Source organism: Triticum aestivum, chromosome 6B (assembly GCF_018294505.1).
Source record: "Triticum aestivum cultivar Chinese Spring chromosome 6B, IWGSC CS RefSeq v2.1, whole genome shotgun sequence".
NCBI lineage: Eukaryota > Viridiplantae > Streptophyta > Magnoliopsida > Poales > Poaceae > Triticum > Triticum aestivum.
Window position 1 is genome coordinate 320,251,750 of NC_057810.1, and position 25,221 is coordinate 320,276,970.

The 25,221-nt window shown below is 43.8% G+C and overlaps 1 protein-coding gene and 1 long non-coding RNA gene across 4 annotated transcripts; both read right to left on the reverse strand.

Annotated features, from left to right (window-relative positions):
* Positions 1-4,314: 4,314 nt before the first annotated feature.
* On the reverse strand, positions 4,315-23,116 carry LOC123137068 (uncharacterized). The gene is made up of 3 exons (XR_006467720.1): positions 23,107-23,116; positions 7,428-7,431; positions 4,315-4,527 (listed from the first exon to the last, which is right to left on the reverse strand). It is a non-coding gene; the product is annotated as an uncharacterized lncRNA (long non-coding RNA).
* On the reverse strand, positions 12,866-16,109 carry LOC123137067 (uncharacterized). Of its 3 annotated transcripts, none has more exons than XM_044556627.1 (2): positions 14,537-16,109; positions 12,866-14,208 (listed from the first exon to the last, which is right to left on the reverse strand). In XM_044556627.1, the coding sequence occupies exon 2, from the start codon at positions 14,052-14,054 to the stop codon at positions 13,044-13,046; it is 1,011 nt and encodes a 336-aa protein (XP_044412562.1). In that variant the 5' UTR covers positions 14,055-14,208; positions 14,537-16,109; the 3' UTR covers positions 12,866-13,043. The 3 variants fall into 3 exon arrangements, with proteins under 3 accessions (XP_044412562.1, XP_044412563.1, XP_044412564.1); XM_044556628.1 differs by having other exon boundaries at positions 14,495-16,109; XM_044556629.1 differs by having other exon boundaries at positions 12,866-13,146; positions 13,568-16,109.
* Positions 23,117-25,221: the final 2,105 nt, after the last annotated feature.

The following is a 25,221-nucleotide window of genomic DNA, read 5'->3' on the forward strand; positions in this document are numbered from 1 at the left end:
TGCACAAAGCTCTTCTTCATCCATGGCATGAACAGGGCACACACATGATATTATTTGTCGTCATTGTAAGGGTAGAGGTCATTATGCAAGAGAATGCCAATCTCCACGTGTTATGATTGCTACTGAGGATGGTGGGTATGAGTCCGCTAGTGACTATGATGAGGAGACTTTGGCTCTTATTACAAGTGAAGAACACGGTGGAGATGATTCTGATCATGAGACGCAATGCATGGTTGCTAAAGATGCTGACACGTATGAAAGTTTAGTTGCTCATCGTGTTTTTAGTGTGCAGGTCACACAAGCTAAGCAAAATCAGAGGCATAATTTGTTCCATACAAAGGGAGTTGTGAAGGAACGTTATGCTTGCATCATCATAGGTGGAGGGAGCTACAACAACTTGGCTAGCATGGAGATGGTGGAGAAGCTATCTCTGACCAGAAAACCACATCCACATCCTTACTACATCCAATGGTTCACCAACAGCGGCAAGGTTAAGGTAACATGTACTGTTCGTGTGCATTTTAGTATCTCTACATATGCCGATTATGTTGATTGTGATGTGGTACCTGTCGGTTCAATATCCGGCGTATCTCATAGTAGGGGTCCTAAGCTAGGCATCTTGGAGCGATGGTAACATGGACACGGGAGTTTACCCAGGTTCGGGCCCTCTTGATGGTGGAAAAACCCTACGTCCTGCTTTGATTGTATTCATATGGTGATAGTACATAGTACAGGTGTCTACCACGAGATTGTAGTAATGAATATTAGATCATCTATTGACTAGCCTGGCCTCGGTTTATATAAGATACCGGAGGCCTAGGGTTTAGGAGAGTCCTTCTCTTGGGCGCCAAGTCTTGTGGAGTCTTCCTTGTATGCGGCAGGGATCGTCCGAACTGGCCCATGAGTATACGGCCATGGGGGTCCTCGGCCCAATCCAACTAATCGAGAGACGATGTGGTGAGTACCCCCTAGTCCAGGACACCGTCAGTAGCCCCCTAAACCGGTCTTCAAGTTGGGGATGCTCCTCGATTCTTCCGAACTGTTCTTCATCTTCAGTCGTCGGTCTTGAAAACTGGTTCAAAAAATCTTTCCATCTTCGATTTTGAGGATCGCCAAAGTGAATCCGAAGAGTTTACGCGTCAGGTATCCAAGGAGCCCCTTTAAGTTTCCGGCCTTTATCAATGCCTTGTTATTTTTATGCCATGCCTCGGTTTGAAGTTGTCCCCGGGCAGCAGTGTCCTCTTGCGTCCGAGCTCCAACGCCGGACTGCATTCGAGGTATCTTTGCAGCCGAGCACCAACGCCGGTCCTCTTCCGAGCTCCAACGCCGGAATGTATCCAAGCTCCATCACCGGACTGTATCTAAGGAGTATTGTTACAGCCGAGTTCAAACGTTGAACTGCATCCGAGCTCCAACACCGGACTATGTCCAACCTCCAACGCCGGACTATATCTAAGGTGTCATAGATCACCATGGTTCAAAAACGTTGAAGGAGTTCAGCCGAGCTTAATGCCGGAAATGCCCTCTATGGAGGCAGCCATTGGTGCCCGAGTTTTATGTCGGGCTGCTTCCGAGGTGGTGCACCACGCTGACTGTGGGCTGATTTTTTATCGGTGCAATTTATTCTCTGCCAAGATATATAGCCAGTAGCACTCAAGGTGTGTGTATCGGTCTAAAACCCGAGATGTACCTAAAGGATGACATAAGACCGCTGATCCCAGTAACCCCTGAGACTCAGGTTGATTCGCAAAATCAGCCTGAGGATCAAGTCCTAGCTCGGCAGCATACTTTGGGACACAAAAAGCGGCATGCCCAGTCCTCAAGACTCAGGTTGGGTGCGGTCGACCAAGCCGAGGATTATAATCTCCTCAGAAACTGTATTGCACTAAAAAAATTCTGCATTGAATAGGCAATGCAGTAGCCCCCGAGACACTAGTCGGGTGGCAACACTAGATCAGGGGATCGATGTGCCTCTTTAATATTTATAAGTAATGATAAGCCCGAAGCCCAGTAGCCCCCGAGCCTTAATGCAGACACGGGTGGTCGAATTAAGGATCGATATCCATAGTAAAATCATAAATTATGTGTAATGACGCTATGTATCCAAGTACTTTACGTCATTAATGCTCGGATCCAAATTGTACAAAACTTTGTTAACCGACCATCAGCTTCAACCTCCTCGGCCAGCAGCGGAGGAGTGTTTGTCCTACTTTATAAAGCCTTTATAAGGGCAAAGATTTACGGCAAACAAGGCAATCCGGCCATACGATTTTATAAACAAAGGTACGCATAGAGGCATGTTATATTATTCTTTAACATAAGGAAGTGGTTAACACTTCGGTCAATGTTATGAACGGCCCGTTATTTAACATAGTCATCGGATCGCTAACCAGTTCACGCTTATTGTGACAGTCGGTTTTTGGCTTTCTCCACCGAGGTGCTTAACCATGCGAGTTGAAAGCACAATCGCAGTGGTTCTCCTTTTACACACCTAACCGAACAAAGCGGAATGTAGGAGGCAAGCACAGGAGCCGGGCAACCCAACTATCGACCAAAGACACAATTTGAAACCGATGCATATATAGCAATATCCAAGAATTTTTGCCGAATCTCTAAAGGTGTTCGGCGTTGCACTACAAGACTCATGCGGAAAACACACAAATAGTTGAAAAGTGCCATAGGATTGGAAAACCAAAAAAACGTCAGTAAAAACTCGACGTCCGAACTAGATCAATTGTTCGGTGCCAATCAAAAAATTGGTCTTAGAAAAAAAATTGCGCTTCTGTCGTGCTTTAACATGACACATCCTATCTGAAGACTTAAAGCGGGTCAGCCTATGGCTTCGACCTCCTATCCCGAAGGCGGAGTACTCCTTGTTAGGCCAGTTTAGCAAACTTTTAGCGGCTTTGAGAGAGAAATTAGGCTCCCCGGCTATTGACCACACACTCGCGTCGAAAAAAGGAGTGATACAAAAAAGACTTTGCAATGACTAAGAAGAAGAACACTTATTATAAAACAGCTCACATAAATTTAAGAGCCCCCGAGTGACTTGGGTAAAAGAATTTTATGTATAATGATTGTATGTACCAAAGTACTTATATCATATATGTGTTCACCCGAACTTTAAACGCGTCTTAACCGACCGTCGGCTTCTCCCTCTTTGGCCAAGGGCCGAAAAGTGTTATGTACTCCACCTATCGAGAATATCGACGGTGTTTCCGATAACCAGGCAATCAGGCCATAAGGCTGTAACAGACAAAGTGCGCTCAGGGAACTTATGCTATATTACTGACGAAGTGTAAGAAGCATCTTCGAAGAAAATAGTACCCCCACCGATACCTTTCTTTGGTTGCTCATTGTTACTATGAGACTTGTGCAATAGATTTTTGTACTCATGAGTTCCGTTGTGTGCCGACCATAATTGAAAACAATAAGAACGCTAGCTTTCGGCTTCACCCAGTCTGAGGTCAGAGCTCAGAGGACCCGGTCGTGACAATCGTAGAGGTGCTCCCTTTACCCCCTAGCCGAACAATCGGGAACGTAGGGGTAAACACAGGAGCAAGGCAACCCAGCTTGCGGAACACTTAAGTCAATATGGTGCATATTGTGGCGTAATACACGAACAAGGAATGAAGACGTACAAGTATAATCATATGCAAGAGGAAAGGCTCCATAAAGGAAGCCCCCGGTTAAACGGGGTATTTGAATTTGTGTTTCACAAACAAGGTTTCGACAAAGAAGTTTTTCACAAGCAAGTTTTTGCCAAAAAATTATAATGCTTGGTCGAACCGAACAAAATTTAAAACTGGAAGTTTTTGAGCATGAGACTGACTTAGCTGGTTAATGTGCTCGGTGTTGATGCGGGCTTGTGGCGGGATGAAGTCCCGGGCCCTGAGCCAATCCCAAGGTGGCCGAGCAAAGAGCTCGGCACTCCGAAGTGGTGACATGGCACGACCGCCGTGGAGAGGTGAAGCTTCCCGTTTAGCCGAGGTGACAAAGCAGGTCGGCAGGTGATGCCGGAGTCTCCGGCCGAGTAGGTTGATGAAGCGGCGACGCGGGGTTGCCAACACAGGGCAGCGCAAGCTCCTATCTATATCTACTTTCCTTGAGCATAATATAGGGTTTTTTATTTGATTCTAAATTCCAAGATAACTCATTAGAATTATTAATAAGATGGTCCTAATATATTAGCAATATTTAGATTGCCCCCTCTTTTTATTCACTTTATTACTTCTATTCTAGACCCTATCCCTATGGTTTATTCTTATGAAATATCATATAAAATAGAAGGTGCTACTCGGGTCAGAGCGTAAGCTAGTGATGCTTTCGGCTACTGGACTTTAGCCATCTAGGGTGCGGCACTCAACCGCTTCGCCTAGCAGCACAACGCTTGTATTGCTCTCCCACAACCCCGTTTTCACGGTTTAGGCTGCTCCCGTTTCGCTCGCCACTACTACGGGAATCGCTTTTGCTTTCTTTTCCTTTGGCTACTAAGATGTTTCAGTTTGCCAGGTTGTCTCTTGCCTGCTCATGGATTCAGCAGGCAGTTTAGCAACATACTTTCCTGGAGAACCAGTAAAAACTTCTGCCACAAAGAACGGTTGTGATAAGAAACGCTCAAGTTTTCAGCATGAAAAAGTCAGATGCTTCTTCTATTCTTTTCCCTGGCGCAGCTGGGCCATCCTGGACTTGAACTAGAGACCTCGCCCGTGAAGTAAATCATCGCCCCTACGATCCAACCAATTGGGAGAGAATCAATAGACTCCTTTTCGGGAGCGATTCATCCTTCCCGAACGCAGCGCAAGTTCGCCCCCAACTGTAGCAACTCCTTCTGCTAAAATTTGTCCTTTTTAATGGATTTACCCCGTGGAACTCGAGGTTTTTGGTGCATACAAGTATTTTTGTTAGAGCAACGGTGGTTAACTAAAGGAATACTTATAGTCTTCCCACTACTTGATAAAAGTATCTATGACTATCAGTAGAAATGATCTTTCCCTCGTGTTCGGCTATAATGGAAACCCTCGAATCTAGAGTTGTTTGGCGTTCCAATCCAGTTCCAACAATGCATTTCTCGGACCGAGAAAGCGGAACTGCTTGGCGCTGCATATTAGAACTCATTAAAGCCCGATTCGCATCAGGAAGCTATAAGTAATGCAACTATGAATCTCATGGAGAGTTCGATCCTGGCTCAGGATGAACGCTGGCGGCATTGAAAAAAATGTAGGACTGGTGCCGACAGTTCATCACGGAAGAAAGAAGAATCAGCGGTTGAGTTGTGGTTAGGGGTGAAATGCCACTCGAACCCAGAGCTAGCTGGTTCTCCCCGAAATGCGTTGAGGTGCAGCAGTTGACTGGACATCTAGGGGTAAAGCACTGTTTCGGTGCGGGCTGCGTGAGCGATACCAAATCGAGGGGAATGTTCCGCGTTCGGCTAGAGAATGACACCATCATCCTAGGCTATATTTCAGGAAAGATACGGTCTAGTTCTATACGAATACTGATGGAGGATAGGATCAAAATTGAAGTAAGTTGTTATAAAGCATGAATATTTATTTCATTCCATTAAAAATAAGAAGCCAATTCTGTTCATAAGAAGAAAGAGAAGCAGATCTATTCTATACTCGATAAGTGCCAATATGCAATAGAAAAAATAAAGTAAAGAGTAAATAAGAAAACAGAATATTCTGTCTCATAGTTCTAAAATAGAGTGGCGAAATTGAGATCAAAGAATTAATTTAGTAGATTGTGTTTTACGTATATGTTTTAAAATCCAAAATGAAAAAAGAACACATGTTGATTATAGAAAAATTAGGAGGAACCTAGAATTTGAATCTTATGGGCAAGGACACTATTGCTGATTTACTAACCTTAAAAACGAATTTCTATCAAATCAATAGAAGAAAGGATCCTTTCCCTGATTTGAATCCCGTCGTCCTTCAAATAGGCCAAGGCGATGACACAATTAGATTGTGGGCGTCGGCACGCCGAGGTGACAGTGCGGCCTGGTCTAAGTCAATTGCCTGGACAGATAAAATAGTGCAGGCCAGAGATAATAATATATATATATATAAATTTTAAAAAAATCCTTTACTTAATGAATTTAAGTAAAGTAAATAATTAGAGAAATATGGCCTGAACGCCAAGGTCGTCTCGACAGAGTTGCCGCGGAGATGCTGGCACAAGGACGCGCTCTGAGGCGACACCACAACTTGATCGATGCAGGCAGGACGATGCCATCGGCCCATAGAGTTGACCGTGTGACACAGTCGAAGTTGATTACCTGCACACATAAAATAGTGCAAGTCCAAAGTAATAACGAGAAAAGATAATAACTAAAAAAATCTTCTACTTAATTAATTTAAATGAAGCAAATAATTGAAGAAATTTGTCCTAGGTGCCGAGGTCGGACTAGCGTCGAAGTCAATGTCAATGTGGGGCGCCGGCTCGTTACAGTAAAGGCGCGACAAAGGCCGAATTCGCAGAGCGATCCGAGTTCCGGATGAGGCGTTCGTCCGATCACGATCAGGAAGTGGAATACGTGGAGACCGAGCCGAACTCTTGTCAGCTGATGTGAGCCGGTGCGCGTGAGGAGTCCGGCGTTGCTCCTTGGCAGGCCAATGAATACCGCATGAGCGGTTGCTTCCGCATGGGCCATCTCCATGCATCATTCCTTGCTGTTCCGCACGAGCAGTAGTGTCGCGCGGTCCTCGGCTGGACTACTGCAGGTCTCACGAGTTGCTGTACATCCAGCGTACGGGGCTGGCGCTGATCGGGTAACCCGGGGTTGTGCCCATACGTAATCAGGCGCCGGTGTACCTACGTGCGCTTCTCATCTTGGTAGTGCATACGCGCGAAGCCAAACCCGATCTGAAGGGAAAATAACAAAGAGCGACAACGGTGTTGTTTGCAAAAAAAATTGAACAACACAGTTAGTCTTAAAAAGTAGTAACGGTATATAGTAGTACTACTTCTCAGGCTAAGGTCAAGTCAGCACGTGAATTCACGGAAGACAGCCCATTAAAGAAAAGTACAACTTAGTTAAATAATGAGGAGAAAGAAAAAGAAAGGATAGAATCTCCCAAAACTGCTGCCGATCCGAAGTATTGCTAGCCGGCATGCACTATTCTGCCTGGGAAGTATGGATAGGCTCGCACGGAGGTTCTTTGCTGGATTTTTCCATGGAGCTGATCAGGCGGTTGGCACCGAGTTTGGCCACCAGGCCTCCTGCCGCTGCTGCACTACGCGTGTGTCGGCTCTGGCATAATATTCTGGAGATCGTCGCTAGCACACCGTATGCGGGCGGACCAATTGAGCTGCCGAGCCCTGCGTGCGGCAGCCGCCGCATAAAAAATTCTATGGGCTTTCTGCAAACAAAAATCATACAAGCCGACAATAACGATTTGCGAAAAATATGATCAGCCTAAAACAGATCTATCTGAAAAAATATCACCTGATCATCCCATCGATCTGTGACGACCGCCCAGCAGGCTCTCAATGAAAGCACCAATGTCGGTTCAATATCCGGCGTATCTCGTAGTAGGGGTCCTAAGCTAGGCATCTTGGAGCGATGGTAACATGGACACAGGATTTTACCCAGGTTCGGGCCCTCTTGATGGAGGAAAAACCCTACGTCCTGCTTTGATTGTATTCATATGGGGATAGTACATAGTACAGGTGTCTACCATGAGATTGTAGTAATGAATATTAGATCGTCTATTGACTAGCCTGGCCTCGGTTTATCTAAGATACCGGAGGCCTAGGGTTTAGGAGAGTCCTTGTCTTGGGCGCCAAGTCTTGTGGAGTCTTCCTTGTATGCGGCAGGGGTCGTCCGAACTGGCCCATGAGTATACGACCATGGGGGTCCTCGGCCCAATCCAACTGATCGGGAGACAACGTGGTGAGTACCCCCTAGTCCAGGACACTGTCAGTACCCATGTAAGCATGTTCCTTATTACTTGGTAGACCATGGCAAATTGATAAAAAAATATGTACACCATGCTAGAAACAATCAATATACACTTGTTCATAAGGATAAACATATTACTTTGCTTCCTATGTCTCTTGATTCCATTTTGAAAGATGATATTAATAGAGATAATAAAGCAAAACGGGAGAAAATAAGAGTGAAAATCATATTGTGGCAAAATAATTTAGGCAACAAATGAAGCCTAATAATAAACCATCTAGTGTTGCTTTTGAAATTAAATTGAAAAGTGCATGTTTACTTGCCACCAAATATAATATTGATGATCTAGATTTCAGGAAATTTGTTTGCTAATCCTTTCTGTGCAAGGATGCATTATTTTCATTCGAGGATGTGCCTTCCTCTTTGCCTCCTGCTTTCACTAACACTTTGCAGGAGTTTGCTGATGTCTTTCCATAAGACGTGTCACTGGGATTACCATCTATTCGAGGGATTGAGCATCAGATTGACTTAATTCCTGGTGCTTCACTGCCAAACCGTGCGCCATACCGTACCAATCTAGAGGAGACGAAGGTGATTATGCGTCAAGTACAGGAGCTTCTTGACCAAGGTTATATATGTGAATCTCTTATTCCGATTATACTAGTGCCAAAATGGACGGTACATCACGTATGTGTGTTGATTGTAGAGGCATTAATAATATTACTATTCGTTATCGTCATCCTATTCCTAGGCTAGATGATATGCTTAATGAATTGAGTGGCTCTACAATATTCTCCGAAGTTTTACGTGATTTCATTGGGTGATTTGTGGTAGTTTACTTTGATGATATACTGATTTATAGAAGATCTTTGGAGGAACATTTGGAACATTTACGTGTTGTTTTTATTGCTCTACATGATGCAAGTTTGTTTGGTAACCTTGGGAAGTGCACCTTTTGCACCGACTGAGTATCTTTTCTTGGCTATGTTGTTATTCCATAGGGAATTGAAGTTGATAAAACCAAGATTGAAACTAATGAGAGTTGTCTGCAGCCCAAAGCGGACACTCAAGTGAGGAGTTTCCTTGGCCTCGCTGGTTTCTATAGGCATTTTGTGAGAGATTTCAGCATCATTGTTGCACCTCTCAATGAGCTTACAAAGAAGGATGTGTCTTTTGTTTGGGGCACCGCACAGGAAGAAGCCTTCATGGTATTGAAAGATAAGTTGACACATGCTCCTTTACTCCAACTTCGTGATTTTAATAAGACTTTTGAGTTTGAATATGATGCTAGTGGAATTGGATCAGGAGGTGTGTTATTACAAGATGACTTTTCTAAAAAACTAAGTGGGCCTAGTCTGAACTATTCTACTTACGATAAATAATTATATGCTCTTGTTCGGACTTTAGAAACATGGCAACATTATTTATAGCCTAAAGAATTTGTTATACATTCTGATCATGAATCTTTGAAACATATTAAAGGTCAAGCCAAACTGAATCGTAGACATGCTAAATGGGTTGAATTCATTGAGACTTTTCCTTTTGCTATTAAACACAAGAAGGGTAAAGAAAATGTTATTACTAATGCATTGTCTCATCGCTATACTATGCTTTCACAATTTGACTTTAAAATATTTGGTTTGGAGACCATCAAAGATCAATATGTGCATGATACTGATTTTAGAAATGTAATGCAGAATTGTAAAGAAGGAAGAACATGGAACAAGTTTGTCGTTAATGATGGATTTGTGTTCCGTGCTAACAAGCTACGCATTCCAGCTAGCTCTGTTGTCTTTTGTTGTTGCAGGAAGCGCATGGAGGAGGATTAATGGGACACTTTAGCATGAAGAAAACAGAGGATATACTTGCTACACATTTCTTTTGGCCAAAGATGATACGGGATGTTGAGCGTTTGTTGCTCGCTGCACTACATGTCAAAAAAGCTAAGTCACGACTCAATCATCATGGTTTATATATACCTTTGCCTGTACCTAATGTTCCTTGGGAGGATATATCTGTGAAATTTGTTTTAGATTTACCTCGAACAAAGAAGGGGAGGGATAGCATATTTGTTTTCATGGATAGATTTTCGAAAATGGCACACTTCATACCATGCCATAAAAGCGATGATGCTGCTAATGTTGCTGATTTGTTTTTTCGTGAAATTATTCGCTTGCATGGTGTGCCCAATACTATTGTTTCAGATCATGATACTAAATTTCTTAGCCACTTTTGGAGATGATTATGGCTAAATTGGGGACTAAACTGCTTTTTAGTACAACATGTCACCCCCAAACTGATGGAAAAACTGAAGTAGTTAACAAAACATTGTCTACTATGCTTAGGGTTGTTTTGAAGAATAATAAGAAAATGTGGGAAGAATGCTAGCCTCGTATTGAATTTGGTTATAATTGTTCGCTGCATTCTACTACTAAGATGTGCTCTCTTGAGATTGTGTATGGTTTTCTACCTCATGCACCTATTGATTTGTTGCCTCTTCCATCTTCGTAGAAGGTTAATTTGATGCTAAGCAACGTGCTGAATTGGTCTTCAAAATGCATGAGTTAACTAAGGAGAACATTGAGCGTATGAATGCTAAATATAAACTAGCTGGAGATAAGGATAGAAAACATGTTGTTTTTGCACCTGGAGATCTTGTTTGGTTACATTTGCGTAAGGATAGATGTCCTAATTTGCGCATATCAAAGCTAATGACACGTGTTGATGGTCCTTTTAAGGTGTTAGAGAAAATAAATGATAATGCATATAAACTTCATCTGCCTACAGATTTTGGGGTTAGTCCCACTTTTAAAATTGCAAATTTGAAGCCTTATTTGGATCAGGAAGATGAGCTTCTCTTAAGGACGACTTCATTTCAAGAAGGGGAGGATGATGAGGACATCAATACTATTGTTACACCCACAACCCCTGTTGCTATACATACTGGACAAATTACTAGCACGCCAATTGAATTACCAGGTACTTTCGTTTCTTGGTGATGATTCTAATGTTCATGAGAATATGATGCTACCTAAATTGGATACATTTGTTTTGCTTACCAATGAAGGGCCTAGCTTGGAAAAGAAAGGTGAACCTTGGAGCAAGTTCAAGCATGGAGATGATCGCATGCACAAGGGGAACAAGAATGAAGTTTCAACTGATGATTTCATGACTTTGAAGTTACCATAATGAGTGCATAAAGGCTTGGACGAAATATGCAAGATGCTGCTTCCTAAATTTCGTCCAGAGGCTATTATAGGTGGTGCGTCGCCTTATTATTGGGACACGCCCATGTAATTTTGAAATACTTGAGTATAGGCTGTTTTTAGAGTCTGTATGTGTGGGGAAACAAGAGCTAGGGTTGGTTTCGGACCCCTCCTCCAAGGGCCACGAAATTCCCCCCTCTTCCTCCATATATACAGCCCTTAGGGCATCGTTTAGACTTTGGGTTTTGTTTAGATTAAAAGTTCGTCATAGCTGCAACTTCGTGTATTTTATTTGTGTTCAACGACCAGACAAAGACGTCATAGAACCCCACTTGATCAATAAAGCTTTCCTCTTTTATTTGCAATATCTAGATTGCAATTTTAGTTGCTTGCTTGTTCTTCGTTTGCTTGCGGGAAATAGACCTCTGTGGTCAGGTTGATCGTTCTCAGGCATGGTCAATGACCTCTCGGAGTTGGTTTAGCGATTGCTAAGGCATGACGTCCTCGCACGTTCGTAGTCGGATCGTCAAAGTCTACTCCACCAAAAATGATGACCACCATCTCATCGAAATATGGGACACCATTGGCTCGATCAAGCATGTTCATGGAGTAAACTTTGATGATCCGACTATGAATGGCTCAATGAGCCATTTCATGAAACCAAGATAATACAACATTCTACTCAATTGAGGTGTTCAATTTTGGATTTAGTCCACAATTTTGAATGGGTGAACGAGGTATTTCATGGAATCGAGATATTTCATTTTGGGTTTGATTCCCATTTTTGAGTGGGTCAATGATCAATTGAAAATGTAGTGGAATATTTTGCCCAAACTACACATGTCGTGTTCTCCTCAGGCACTAGGCGACGACAGTCATGCTCGGCTAAAGCTAGGTCAGACGAAAAGTTTTTTGATATTGCAAGACAAATGAAAATAAAGCAAGTTTGTTCCAGAAAATCATTGACAAATAAAATGTACTCACTATCTTTTTGTTGTTTTTATTTGTTTTACCTTGGGAACTAAAATACTAGCACAGGCTGACATGAGAAACAAGGAAAACTACAAGACAACAACACATATATGTTCAGCAACTAGTATGAAAGATAAGAATTAAGATCAAGGGACATGAACAGAAGTACTTCACGATAGAAACATACAACCGATCCCCGAGAGCATGGTATAGACCCGGCTCAACCAATTGTACAGTTTTTTTTGTTTGTCTCCCCAAAGGAACATACCACCGATCCAGAGAACATGGTATACACCTGGTTCGACAATTACAATTTTTTTAATATAATTAACTCCTATCCGATCCAACCAGATTTCACAAGCCACCGATCCAGGGAACATGACATGCTACTGTTAGGTAGATTAGATAATTATTCATTATAAGATATAATTTTTTAAATGAACAACGCATAAGCACAAAAAACAAGAATCCTCACTTCTCCATGTCTGGTTCACATGCTACCGATCTAGGGAACGTAACATGCTAATCCATAGTGGTTAGGTGATTGCTCTAAATGGGAACACACTTGGCACAAACTCAACATCTGACACTTAATGATCTAGGTGTACCAAGGTAAAATCATAAAATGATTTAGTTTTCTAGTGTACTGGGGATTTGAGCACTCAAAACTAATAGCCTTCACTACTATGAGCAAAGCAAGCATTGTGTAGATCACTAGTTTACAAGTCATTTAACACTCTGTTCGCATATTCTCATCAAGCACCATATGTCAAAGGTAAAATTCAACATGATAACATTTAATAACTTTCTCAAGCAACCCCAAATAGCAATTGAATTTAGCATGTATAAATGGATGACATATTCAGAATGGGTCATAAAACAGCTCCCGGGCTTTGATCATGTAGCACTCGCTCGATCACCTCACCAACTATAGCTCCTCTCATTTTGCTTATCTATCCTCATGCTTTCTCCACCTTCTCCCTTCCTCGCGTATGTGCCCATTGCTTCTCCTCATCTCCATGCTCAGGATCCGCCAGGGTCCCAAGGAATGTCGCCTTGAACCTGGTCAGCATAAAGTGAACGATGCAGAAGCAACAACCTGAAAAAGCACTCAACAAAAGAGACAATACAGTGACAGGGGTAATGCCCTCTAAATCATCAATAGAGTACCCAATTACATAAGCATAGCTATAAAGCACATGTTTAGGATGGTAGAAATAAGTAAGTTCAATGCTAGCATGAGGATGATATGAATCATTAAGCTCCAGACTAGCATGAAAATGAAATGTTTTATTAAGCATAGGTCTAGCATGAGGAAAATAAGTGTCATCATAACAAATGTGAGCAATGCCATAAACAGGGTATATATCATCGTATACAAGAAAATACTTTCTCAAATCTACCTTAAGTGATGGTATCAAGTAATGCAAGGTAGAAGAAAGGGAATCATAAGGACGCATGTCATCGAGAGGATTAGATAAACCTGCTACATCACGCTCTTGTATGACGATGGGCAAATGAATTTCTGGTTCTTCAAGTTCAATTACAAGAGCTTCTTTTACTTCTTTGGGAGTAGTAGATGATGAGTCTTCAACTTGATCACTTGGTTGTTCGAGCTCTGGATCATCTTGTTCCTTGTCTTCGAGTATTTCTTCTTCAATCTGAGGTCTTTCTTCCTTTGGGCTCTCCCTATCTTGCTCAGCTGAATGTGAAGGCATTGGAACCTCACATGTACCAAGGGACATCCCAGAAATACTCAGCTCAAGTTGTGATGATATACTACTGCCGGCGTTGATGTTCTTCTCAATCTTCTTTACTTCTTCCACTAGCTCATTCCCACTCTTGATCTTCTTCATTTCAGCTAGTATCACCGGCCTAATTGGATCATCTTCAGCACTCCAAGTGAACTCAAGGCTAAGTAGTGTGAGCTTGTCTATATCATCGAACTCATCTTGTGGGCACTTGCACATGAGATTGCTCTAATGAAACATAGGGTGTTGGGGTTGTTGACTGACCAAATGGAGGACCATTTAACTCCACTGGACACATCTCTCAGTGTTGAGGTACATGAATAGGAGCTGAATGAAATTGTTGTGGTGCATAATTGTGCTCTCCTCATTGTACCTAAATCCATGCATATGATTACTAGAAGCAAATGGTGAGACCTCACGGTTGTTGCTCCTATATGACATATTGTGGTTTTCAGGCCACCCATGTGAGTAATTGTTTTGGTATGAGACATGATGCTGAGCAAAGCTCATACCAAAACAATCTGGAGGGTGAGAATAACCACGCTGACATTCGGCGGGTGAACGGCCCTGATATCCACAAATATGGCAGGTAGGAGCAACACAAGAATGGCCTCTAGAATAAGGATCATAAGAGATAGGCCTATCCTCAATAACTATACCTCGCTGCTGAGCTAATTCATCTAATTGACGAGAAATCTTACTTATCCGATCTTGAAGACTTTCCATGTTGTTTGTAGTGTTGCTCGCAAAAGTATGATGATCTGAATAGAATGCCATTTCTCAGAGGATAATCCAACCTACAAAAAGGAAAAGAAAACAAAGAGATACTAGCTAGAACAGGGGTTAGTGGTTAGAGATATATCACAAATATATGGCACAAAGAAAAAAACAAGAAAAACCTAGTCTATAGCCTAACACAGTCGCTTGACGCTAGTCCCCGACAACGGCGCCAAAATGATCAATTGAAAATGTAGTGGAATATTTTGCCCAAAGTACAGATGTCGTGTTCTCCTCAGGGACTAGGCGACGACAGTCGTGCTTGGCTAAAGCTAGATCAGACAAAAAGGTTTTTGATATTGCAAGACAAATGAAAATAAAGCAAGTTTGTTCCAGGAAATCATTGACAAATAAAATGTACTCACCATCCTTTTGGTCTTTTTATTTGTTTTACCTTGGGAACTAAAATACTAACACGGGATGACATGAGAAGCAAGGAAAACTACAAGACAACAACACATATATGTTCAGCAACTAGTATGAAAGAGAAGAATTAAGATCAAGGGACATGATCAGAAGTACTTCAATCACAAGCATACCAAAATTACCAAAGGGAAACGACAATACTAGAACACATATATTTATCTAACATGTAACAGAGGGAAGAATCGTGGATATAGGACATAACTGATATAACTCACATTACAAACACACACATGTATATATATCACATGTACTTGAGCTAACACAGGGACTGAGAACTGGACACTACTCTACAAGTGCAGTATATAAATGATAGGTTTAGCTAGATCTCATACATACAAATTGAGGGTCACAAGCAACAGTACCAATTCTCACTGATGAACAAAATTATAAGAACAATTACATGTCCCAGGAATTAACATATCTCTTCATCATACACTATCAATACTTGTGAAGTACACACACCAAACAGCATCATGCTCGGTCTGGTGAGGAAAAGCAACAGCAAGTGAATGGTTCAGAGAAGAAGCAGAGCAGCGTAGGGATAGAGAGAGGAGCAGCAGTGTGGGGATGGAGAGAGGTTTAGAGAAGAAGAAGAGGCAGCAGCAGGAAGTTGAGGGGAAGAAGAGCGGCGGCAAGGTTCGGGGAAGAAGGGCGGTAGCAATGAGCAGGTTCGGCAGCAGCGAGGAAAAGGGAAGGTAGAAGAGCAGCAGTAGTTAGGAATTCAGGGAAGAAGCAGGGGCATTAGAGAGAGAGAGAGAGGAGCGGCAGCAAGAGTAGGATAAGAAGTAGCAGTATGGGCGTTGGAGAGGAGGCATCGGCAGTTTGGACGTGTAGAGGAGAAGAGCAGCAGCAGGGGCATTGGAGAAGAAGGGGAGCAACAGGGATGTGCGCTGGTTGGCCGCGGTGGTGTGGAGATGGATGGCGCAGTGATTTGAGGTGGCTGGAGGCGATGGTGGTGCTGGTGGATGGATGGCGCGGAGGCGCACCACCACGCCGGCCTGGCCGTGGCAGCGGCCGGAGGTGGAGGAGGGGTGAGGGAGAGAGCTGTGTAGTCAGGCCCCACTTTTCTGATCTGGCCCTTCTCATTTTCTACTTTCTTCACAAGAAGGCCCCTTTTCTTCTTTAGCTTGCCCCTGGTTACTTCAATTCATCAAGCACAAGTTCATTCTTCCTTCTCTTCTTTTCACTTGAGTAGTTCTCGATAGCCACATAGACAGAGTCTTGACGATTATAGTGCCTTTATGCACTTTTTTGCGAAAGCAATAACTCACAAGTAAATGATCCCTTTAAATGATTTTCATTCAAATATGCAACAGTTCATAGCAAGAATTGATGGTCAGATCACAAAATATGGTTATTTGTGTGCCAAAATTATGTATATGAAATGCGCTTATCAGCCAACTATTTTTCAAATATATCGATAGCAACGAGCATGTAAAAACACATTAGTCCTGAGCATCATCTCACCATCTAAAAAAGAAGTGACCAGCTAATATTTCAAATTTTATTCAGAATGACTTGGTAAGGTAGACGTGGATGCTCATTCTTCCAAAATTTGAACTAAGCACTAAACACCCTCTGCTCGGTGGAATTCGCCCGAGCAAATAAATGGGAGATGCGAAATTACCGGCCTATCTGGGACCCACATCAATTGGCACGTTGTAAATCGAGGGTAGGTTTGTATCTTCATCCAAGCGAACCCTCTCCTTAGCCAAAATGACAGGTGCTGAATCATAAACCATGGGCAGCAAAACACCCTCTCCTTGGCCGAAATTGCTCACGCCCACTATTTTAAAACACGCCCTCCTCACCCGAAATCACTGGCGCCCACTGTTTGGGAGAAGCAAAGTTACTCTACTATCCCGAACCCTCAAGACACAGACCCAAGCCGACACACCAAAAGGCATGAGTAGAACAATAAGTTCCCCCACATTTCAGACAAATGTGTCCGTAAGACATGGTTCCCCCTCCCAATTCCCCATTCATACACTGTGGGCGCCAAATCAACTTCTCCCCAGCCATCAAAACTCAGCCCCTCCTCCATGGCACCCCCACTACACCAAATTCACTGCCACCCTCCTCCTCAATGCCGGAGCCATTGTCCATTTGCCATCGTGCACTGGGCCATGTGCCACTTACTCCTTTCTGCCAGAGCTGCCATGACGGTGACGGCGTGAATCGTACAGGAGCCGATTCACCCGCGTTGTTGTGCACGGTGGCGGAGCGGCTCCAACTTCGGATGCATCCACGGCCCCGGCGCTGCTTCCCCGTAGCATTGACCATCGCAAGTCAGCCTCACCGACTCGGCAGTTGGAGCTGCCTAGTTCACCAGGCCGCAAGATAGGTTGTACACTCATCTTAAATCACTTTATTTATTAGGCGTCAGTCGCCTGATTTTTTATTCTGGGCCGGTCTATTCCCAATGGACAGAAGCAGCACCCCTCGAGGCGCCGGAGCTCCTAGGCTGCCGGTTGGCTGGGGCAGCAGTGCCTCGGTGTCTATCGTAGGGGTGCGGGGGCGCAGGTTCACTGTGGAAGCAGCGTTTAGGTGCCTATCTTAGTGTTGCGTGGGTTGAAGGTACTGCTGCCGCCGAATCTGGATGACGGCGAATCTTTGTGGTTTGGCCACGGGCAATGCAACCACGACAGTTTGGTGGGGCAGGGGGAGGGGGTTGGTCGGAGTTGTTGTGGCCAGGGACAACGGAGGCAGGCTGCTCCGTTGGTGGTCATTGGCTCTTCGGGAAGATCCTGAACAGTGTCAGCCAGGAGGCACAAGACGGTCATCCAGCTGTCTGGCATAGATCAGATAGTACCAAAAAAAGCATGTGACCCCAACTTAGTTTTCAGTCAACAGTCGTGTGACCAGTCTTGCGGCCTGGTGAACTGGCGCCTTATTTGTTAGACCAGTCTTATTTATTAGACCCAAGATCGATGATATGTGTCATTCTTAACATTATGTGTTTTCTGCATCTTCACCCACACCGTCTTCCTTCGCACCATAGCTGCTCCAACAAGGGAAGCATACACCAAAAGGAGCTATAGTCCCCACTCAGCAGTTTCCTGCCTCGAATGTGCATGCCCGACATGGACAACCACAACAATCGTAGGGCCATCGACAAGTCAGCAGATGATGCTCACTCCTATGGATGGCAGCCAGATAGGTTGTACCCACATCTTACTTGTGTGCAACATTTATGGCTTCATTATTCATCTAAGCATGGAAAATAGATTATCACATGTCATTGTATATTCATGTTGATCTCTTAAGAGTATTTTTCAAGACTTAACGTTGTTCCATAGTTCAGATAAGAGACTTGTCCAGGAGTTAAAGCTGTTCCATAGTTAAGATCCATCAGCCAATGATATCCCACGGGCTGGTGATTATACCACTTCTAGTATTACCTATGTTGTTGTTCTTTAATACTTCTGTGTGCCATCTAGTTAATCTCGAGTACAAACAGTACATATTATATAGCTTTCATCTATGTTCTCCCTTTAGTTTTTGAGACCTATTGCTGCTAGTTAAGTCCAGTCCTGCTATTTATGTCGTCTCCTACAGGCACTCATTACATAATCTAACTACTAGTTGTCTTTCATGTATGTCAGATATAATTGCACACACTGACCTATCCACAAGAACCTTGTGAAGCAATGTAACGCCAACAAACTAGACGTCAATGATATACAATATGATGGAACACAAAAGGTAGTTCACAGAAGAGTTGCAGAAAGATGATGAATCCTATTCACCCCAAAGGTCCTTGCTCTAACTTGGCTCGTGATATGGGTACATCATGCATATAATGTCCTGGAGTGCATCTACTCTGTTGCAATGCCATGTGCCTAGCCTGCTGATCATACATGTAAATATGTCATGCCTTCCTGTTTTTCAGTACCTATTCCATTCATGATAACATGTTTTCAAATTCAAGTACTGTCATTCTGCTCTGTCGCAATGCCATCTGCTTAGTTTGGACATCATTGTGACACCCTGGTTTTTGCCATCCTTCCTTTTCTGGATTTGTTTGCCATTTGATTCGAATTTGAGGTTTTGAATCAACTCAGTTGGAATTAATCACTTGGGCATGTCCTTGATTTTCACCCAAGTGACTCACCTCTCTCGCACACACATCATTTCCTCTCTGGTTTTTCTGAAAATGGCCATAGGAATATTTTTCATAAATGATAAATATTCATTTCTCTATCTGATATTCACTTTAGCAACATATGCTCCAAAGCAACCCTCATTTTTCTTGGCCATAAAATTTTGAGAAAATTCCTGAATATTCTTTGGACCTTGCCACACCTCCCTATGCAAAAATATTTCATAGTTCTTTGGAATATTTTTGCTATAGAAAATATTTTCTTTTCTGACCAGAAAATGCCCTTTACAAAGGAAGTGTATTTTTTCCTTGATCCAATGAAGCTGAAAATTTTATAGCTTCATTACCCTCCTAAGAAATCCTTAACCTCCAAAGATCATCCCTAAAACCCTTCTAGATCTCTCCCAGTTAACCTCACAAGTTTCTGTCCAAAAACTTGCCAAGTTGATACACTCACGCGCAGCTCACCTGTGAGCAACTCAAACCCTTGGAGCAACCCAAACCATCAAGGACTACACGCCCGACATGAATTTAGTGCATGGTGTGGCTCTATGCCAGAGTTCACGCGGAGACCACGCATGTGCACCATGCCAGGCTGCGTATCGACGCGCTCTGGATGCCGCCGACGCTCCTGTTGCGCGCGTGCTCCCTTCCCCGCTTGCCACACCTTGCCAAACCTCACCACAATCATCATCTCGACGCCCTTAACTCTGCCCTGGCGCTCGCCGACGCTGGAGCTCGCCATAGCGAGCACGGGACGACGCGGCCAAGCATACAATCCGCCCATGCCCTTGCTCTCATCGCCACCCGTCTCCTGTGCTTGTCCTCGCTCGCCCACGGTGGCCGTGTGAGCCATGGATGCTTCTCCCCCTCTCACTGACACCGTTTGTCGCATGCGCTGACTCCAGAGAACTCCGGCCGAGCCTCGAGCCCCCTCCTCCCTCGCCTATAAATAGAACCCCTCCCCGGCCTCTCCGAGCATCGCCTCACACTCACACACTTACCACGACTCCGTAGATAGCGGCAGCCTGGCCGGGCAGGCCTCTGGCCGCTGTTCCGGACTGGAGTTTGCCGACGAACCCCTCTGCTTCTGCACACCTCTCTAGAGCCGCTCGAGCTTGACTAGCTTCTCCGGCCTGTCCCTGGTGATCTCTGGTGTGCCCTGGTGCAGTTGGATCCCCTAGAGTCGCCTCCTCACGCCATCTTCTTCCTCTCCGACAAACCCCGACGGCAGTTGCCGCTGCAGATGAAGATCTCGAGCCGATCCAGCCATCCCTAGCCATGTTTTGGGTACGTACGAACTCCCCGTAGTCTTGTGCGTCCATCCCCTCCATCCACGGCGGTGGCCGACCTCTCCTCGCCGAAGAATCACCGGTGCATCGCCATCCCTCCTCTGTTACCCTCTCTCTCCCTCTAAACTTGACAGTGGGGGCCCACTATCAGCCCCACAGCCGCGCCCGAAGTGGTATAAGTGGTGGCGCCCCGCTGAAATACGCCTTCGACATCACCCCCCCTCTTTTTTCTTTTTATTTGATTTTAATTCAAATATTGACCAGAACTTTGACCAGCCACGACTTTCAAACCATAAGTCCAAATGAATTGATTATTTTTGCATTGTGTTTGTCTAGGAATTCTCTAGCAGCACACTGATACGTCTCCGTCGTATCTACTTTTCCAAACACTTTTGCCCTTGTTTTGGACTCTAACTTGTATAATTTGAATGGAACTAACCCGGACTGACGCTGTTTTCAGCAGAACTGCCATGGTGTTGTTTTATGTGCAGAAAATAAAAATTCTCGGAATCTCCTGAAACTCCACGGAACACCTTAGAAAAAATAAAGAAAAATCCTCGCAAAAGATGAAGACACGTGGGCCCACACCCTGCTCACGAGGGTGGGGGGCGCCCCCACCCTGGGCGCGCCCCCTACCTCGTGGGCCCCCTGGTGGCCCTCCGACGCCAACTCCAACTCCATATATTGGCTTTCGGGGAGAAAAAAATCAGAGAGAAGAAATCACTGCGTTTTACGATACAGAGCCGCCGCCAAGCCCTAATCTCTCTCGGGAGGGCTGGTCTGGAGTCCGTTCGGGGCTCCGGAGAGGGGGATTCGTCGCCGTCGTCATCATCAACCATCCTCCATCACCAATTTCATGATGCTCACCGCCATGCGTGAGTAATTGCATCGTAGGCTTGCTGGACGGTGATGGGTTGGATGAGATTTATCATGTAATCGAGTTAGTTTTGTTAGGGTTTGATCCCTAGTATCCATTATGTTCTGAGATTGATGTTGCTATGACTTTGCTATGCTTAATGCTTGTCACTAGGGCCCGAGTGTCATGATTTCAGATCTGAACCTATTATGTTTTCATGAATATATGTGTGTTCTAGATCCTATCTTGCAAGTCTATAGTCACCTACTATGTGTTATGATCCGGCAACCCCGAAGTGACAATAATCGGGACCACTCCCGATGATGACCGTAGTTTTAGGAGTTCATGTATTCACTATGTGCTAATGCTTTGTTCCGGTTCTCTATTAAAAGGAGGCCTTAATATCCCTTAGTTTCCAATAGGACCCCGCTTCCACGGGAGGGTAGGACAAAAGATGTCATGCAAGTTCTTTTCCATAAGCACGTATGACTATATATGGAATACATGCCTACATTACATTGATGAACTGGAGCTAGTTCTGTGTCACCCTATGTTATGACTGCTACATGATGAACCACATCCGGCATAATTATCCATCGCTAATCCGGTGTCTACGAGTTTTCCATATACTGGTTTACACTTATTTACTTTTCTGTTGCTACTGTTACAATCACTACAAAATACCAAAAACATTACTTTTGCTGTCTTTACTTTTGTTACCATTATCTCCACTATCATATTACTTTGCTACTAAACACTTTGCTGCAGATATTAAGTTTCCAGGTGTGGTTGAATTGACAACTCAGTTGCTAATACTTGAGAATATTCTTTGGCTCCCCTTGTGTTGAATCAATAAATTTGGGTTGAATACTCTTGTCACGCCCAATATTCGACCCTATCCAAAAGGAACTCGAAGGTCCCACCAAGGATAGACCCGCATATTGAAACGCTTTTGCAAGGTGGATATCATTACATCAACATTACATAATACATGGGGATACATACATAAGGCATACAATGCCACACGAATACAACATCACAATACATAAGAGCATCATCCGACTACGGATGAAACACAAACAGAAACTCAAACGAAATCCACCCTGCTAGCCCAGGCTGCCGACCTGGAACCTATCCCTGATCGAAGAAGAAGCAGAAGAACTCCAAACAAGCAACATCGCTCTCGCGTCATGTTCATCGCACAACCTGTACCTACAACTGTTGTTGTAGTAATCTGTGAGCCACGAGGACTCAGCAATCCCATTACCATGGGTATCAAGACTAGCAAAGCTTAAAGGGAAAGGAAGGGGTAAAGTGGTGAGGCTGCAGCAGCGACTAAGCATATATGGTGGCTAACATACGCAAATAAGAGCGAGAAGAGAGCAAGCGGAACGGTCGTCAACTAGCAATGATCAAGAAGTGATCCTGAACTCCTACTTACGTCAAACATAACAAAGAAACCGTGTTCACTTCCCGGACTCCGCCGAAAAGAGACCATCACGGCTACACACGCGGTTGATGCGTTTTAATTCGGATCTGGTGTCAAGTTATCTACAACCGGACATTAACAAATTCCCATCTGCCTATAACCGCAGGCACGGCTTTCGAAAGATTATACCCTGCAAGGGTGTCCCAACTTAGCCCATGACAAGCTCTCGCGATCAACGAAGGAATAGACCTTCTCCTAGGAAGACCCGACCAGACTCGGAATCCCGGTTTTCAAGACATTTCGACAATGGTAAAACAAGACCAGCAAGACCGCCCGATGCGCCGACAATCCCGATAGGAGCTGCACATATCTCATTCTCAGGGCAACACCGGATGAGCAATCCGTACAACTAAAACCAGACCTAAATTTCCCTGAGGGGGCGCTGCAAAGGGCTCTAGTTCGGACCAACACTTAGACAAGCACTGGCCCGGGGGGGCTATAATAAAGATGACCCTCGAGAGTGCGACTCCCAAGGGAAAAAGGGCTAGGTGAGGCAAATGGTAAAACCAAGGTTGGGCCTTGCTGGAGGAGTTTTATTCAAAGCGAACTATCAAGGGGGTCCCATCAATCACCCGACCGCATAAGGAACGCAAAATCCGGGAACATAACACCGGTATGACGGAAACTAGGGCGGCAAGAGTGGAACAAAACACCAGGCAAAAGGCCGAGTCTTCCACCCTTTACCAAGTATATAGATGCATTAATAATATAAGAGATATTGTGATATCCCAACCAAAATCCTGTCCACCATGGAGAAATCTTCAACTTCACATGCAACTAGCAACGCTATAAGAGGGGCTGAGCAAAAGCGGTAACATAGCCAAACAACAGTTTGCATAGGAAAGGTGTCAAAGGTTAGAGGTTCATGGCAATATGGGAGGCTTGATGAGCAAAAGATAGGTAATGCAGCATAGCGATAGAACGAAACAACTAGCATAGCAATGATAGTAGTGAGATCCAGGGTAGCGGTCATCTTGCCTGAAATCCCGCAAGGAAGAAGAACGAGTCCATGAAGAAGACGAACGGATGAAGCCGAACCAAGCGTAGACGAACGAATCCTCACGATCGCAACGAAACGGGAACTATCGAGAAGAAGCACACAACATAGTAAACACACCACACATGAACATGACATTATGCATAACAAGCATGATGCAAGACAAGACTACATAAAGCTACTCATGGCAAGAGATGATGCAAACAAGAACAACACATCAAGGCAAGTTTAAGTGAGGCCGAGAACAACATATAACAAATCTGGTAAGTCCTCATATGTATATTTCGAAATTGGTCCAGATCTGAATAAACCTTATGTTCAAGTTGTTAAACAGCAAGTTAAGGTGCACAAAGATGATCTACACGAGATTCTAGTCAAGTTACATATAAAGTTCAATTAGTTCGGAGCTATGACCTAGAAGATATGTGCAAAACAAGTTAAACATGGCATTGATGCAAAATGCATTCGAACATCAAGCAAACACACCAAAACAAGGATGCAACATGATAATATGAAACTACATGCAATTCTAAGCAAGTTTCATATAGAGCACACTCAAAACGGAGCAACGGTTCAACACATGCACTATACAAGTTATAAGGACAAGTTGTCCAAAACAGCAACTAGGCATATTACAAGCATCAAAACAACATGCTACAGCACCCCAACATGATAACAAAAGGCATGTACATGATGTACAGGTAAAGCATTACAAAACATGAACACTGAGCTATCTCCAGAAATCACTAGAACATGCTCAAACACACATGGTAAGATTGCAAGTTATAACAATTCAGACTTTGCAGAAAATAACATCACGATGCAATGTTCAGAGCTATCAAACAACATGTTACAGGAACTTATAATAGCAAACAAAGGCATGGCAGGAATCTACTAAATGCATAGATCAAAAGTCCTTTACTGACCATAAGCCAAAAAGGATCAGAAAATATGATGGCACCCATGTAAACATAGCAAGTTATAATACAGATTCAAACATGGCAGAAACAGAATTATGAAGGCATGTAGATGATCTTGTGCAACTCACTACAGATCATTACATGGCATGGCAAGGCAACCAACAGTAAGAAGACATGTTTGTGAAGCTAAGCATGGCAATATCAAGTTCATAGGGTGCATGGAACACTAGCAAAACACATGGAAACAACTGAACTTAATGTTAACAGGCTGACAACAACATTATCAAGCAACTTTAGAGCAAGATTACAACAAGCTACATCAAGCTATAAATGCTACCAGGGGCATGGATGGATAGAGGATGACATGTAGATCAAAACATGTTTACAGAACATCTCTAGATTATACATAGAATGATTAGTAGCAACATGTTTATATAGCATCACGAAATAACAGATTCAGCCTAGCAAAACAGCAACAGCATGTACCCTACTTAACAAGCTCGATACACTCACCACAAGTCATTGCA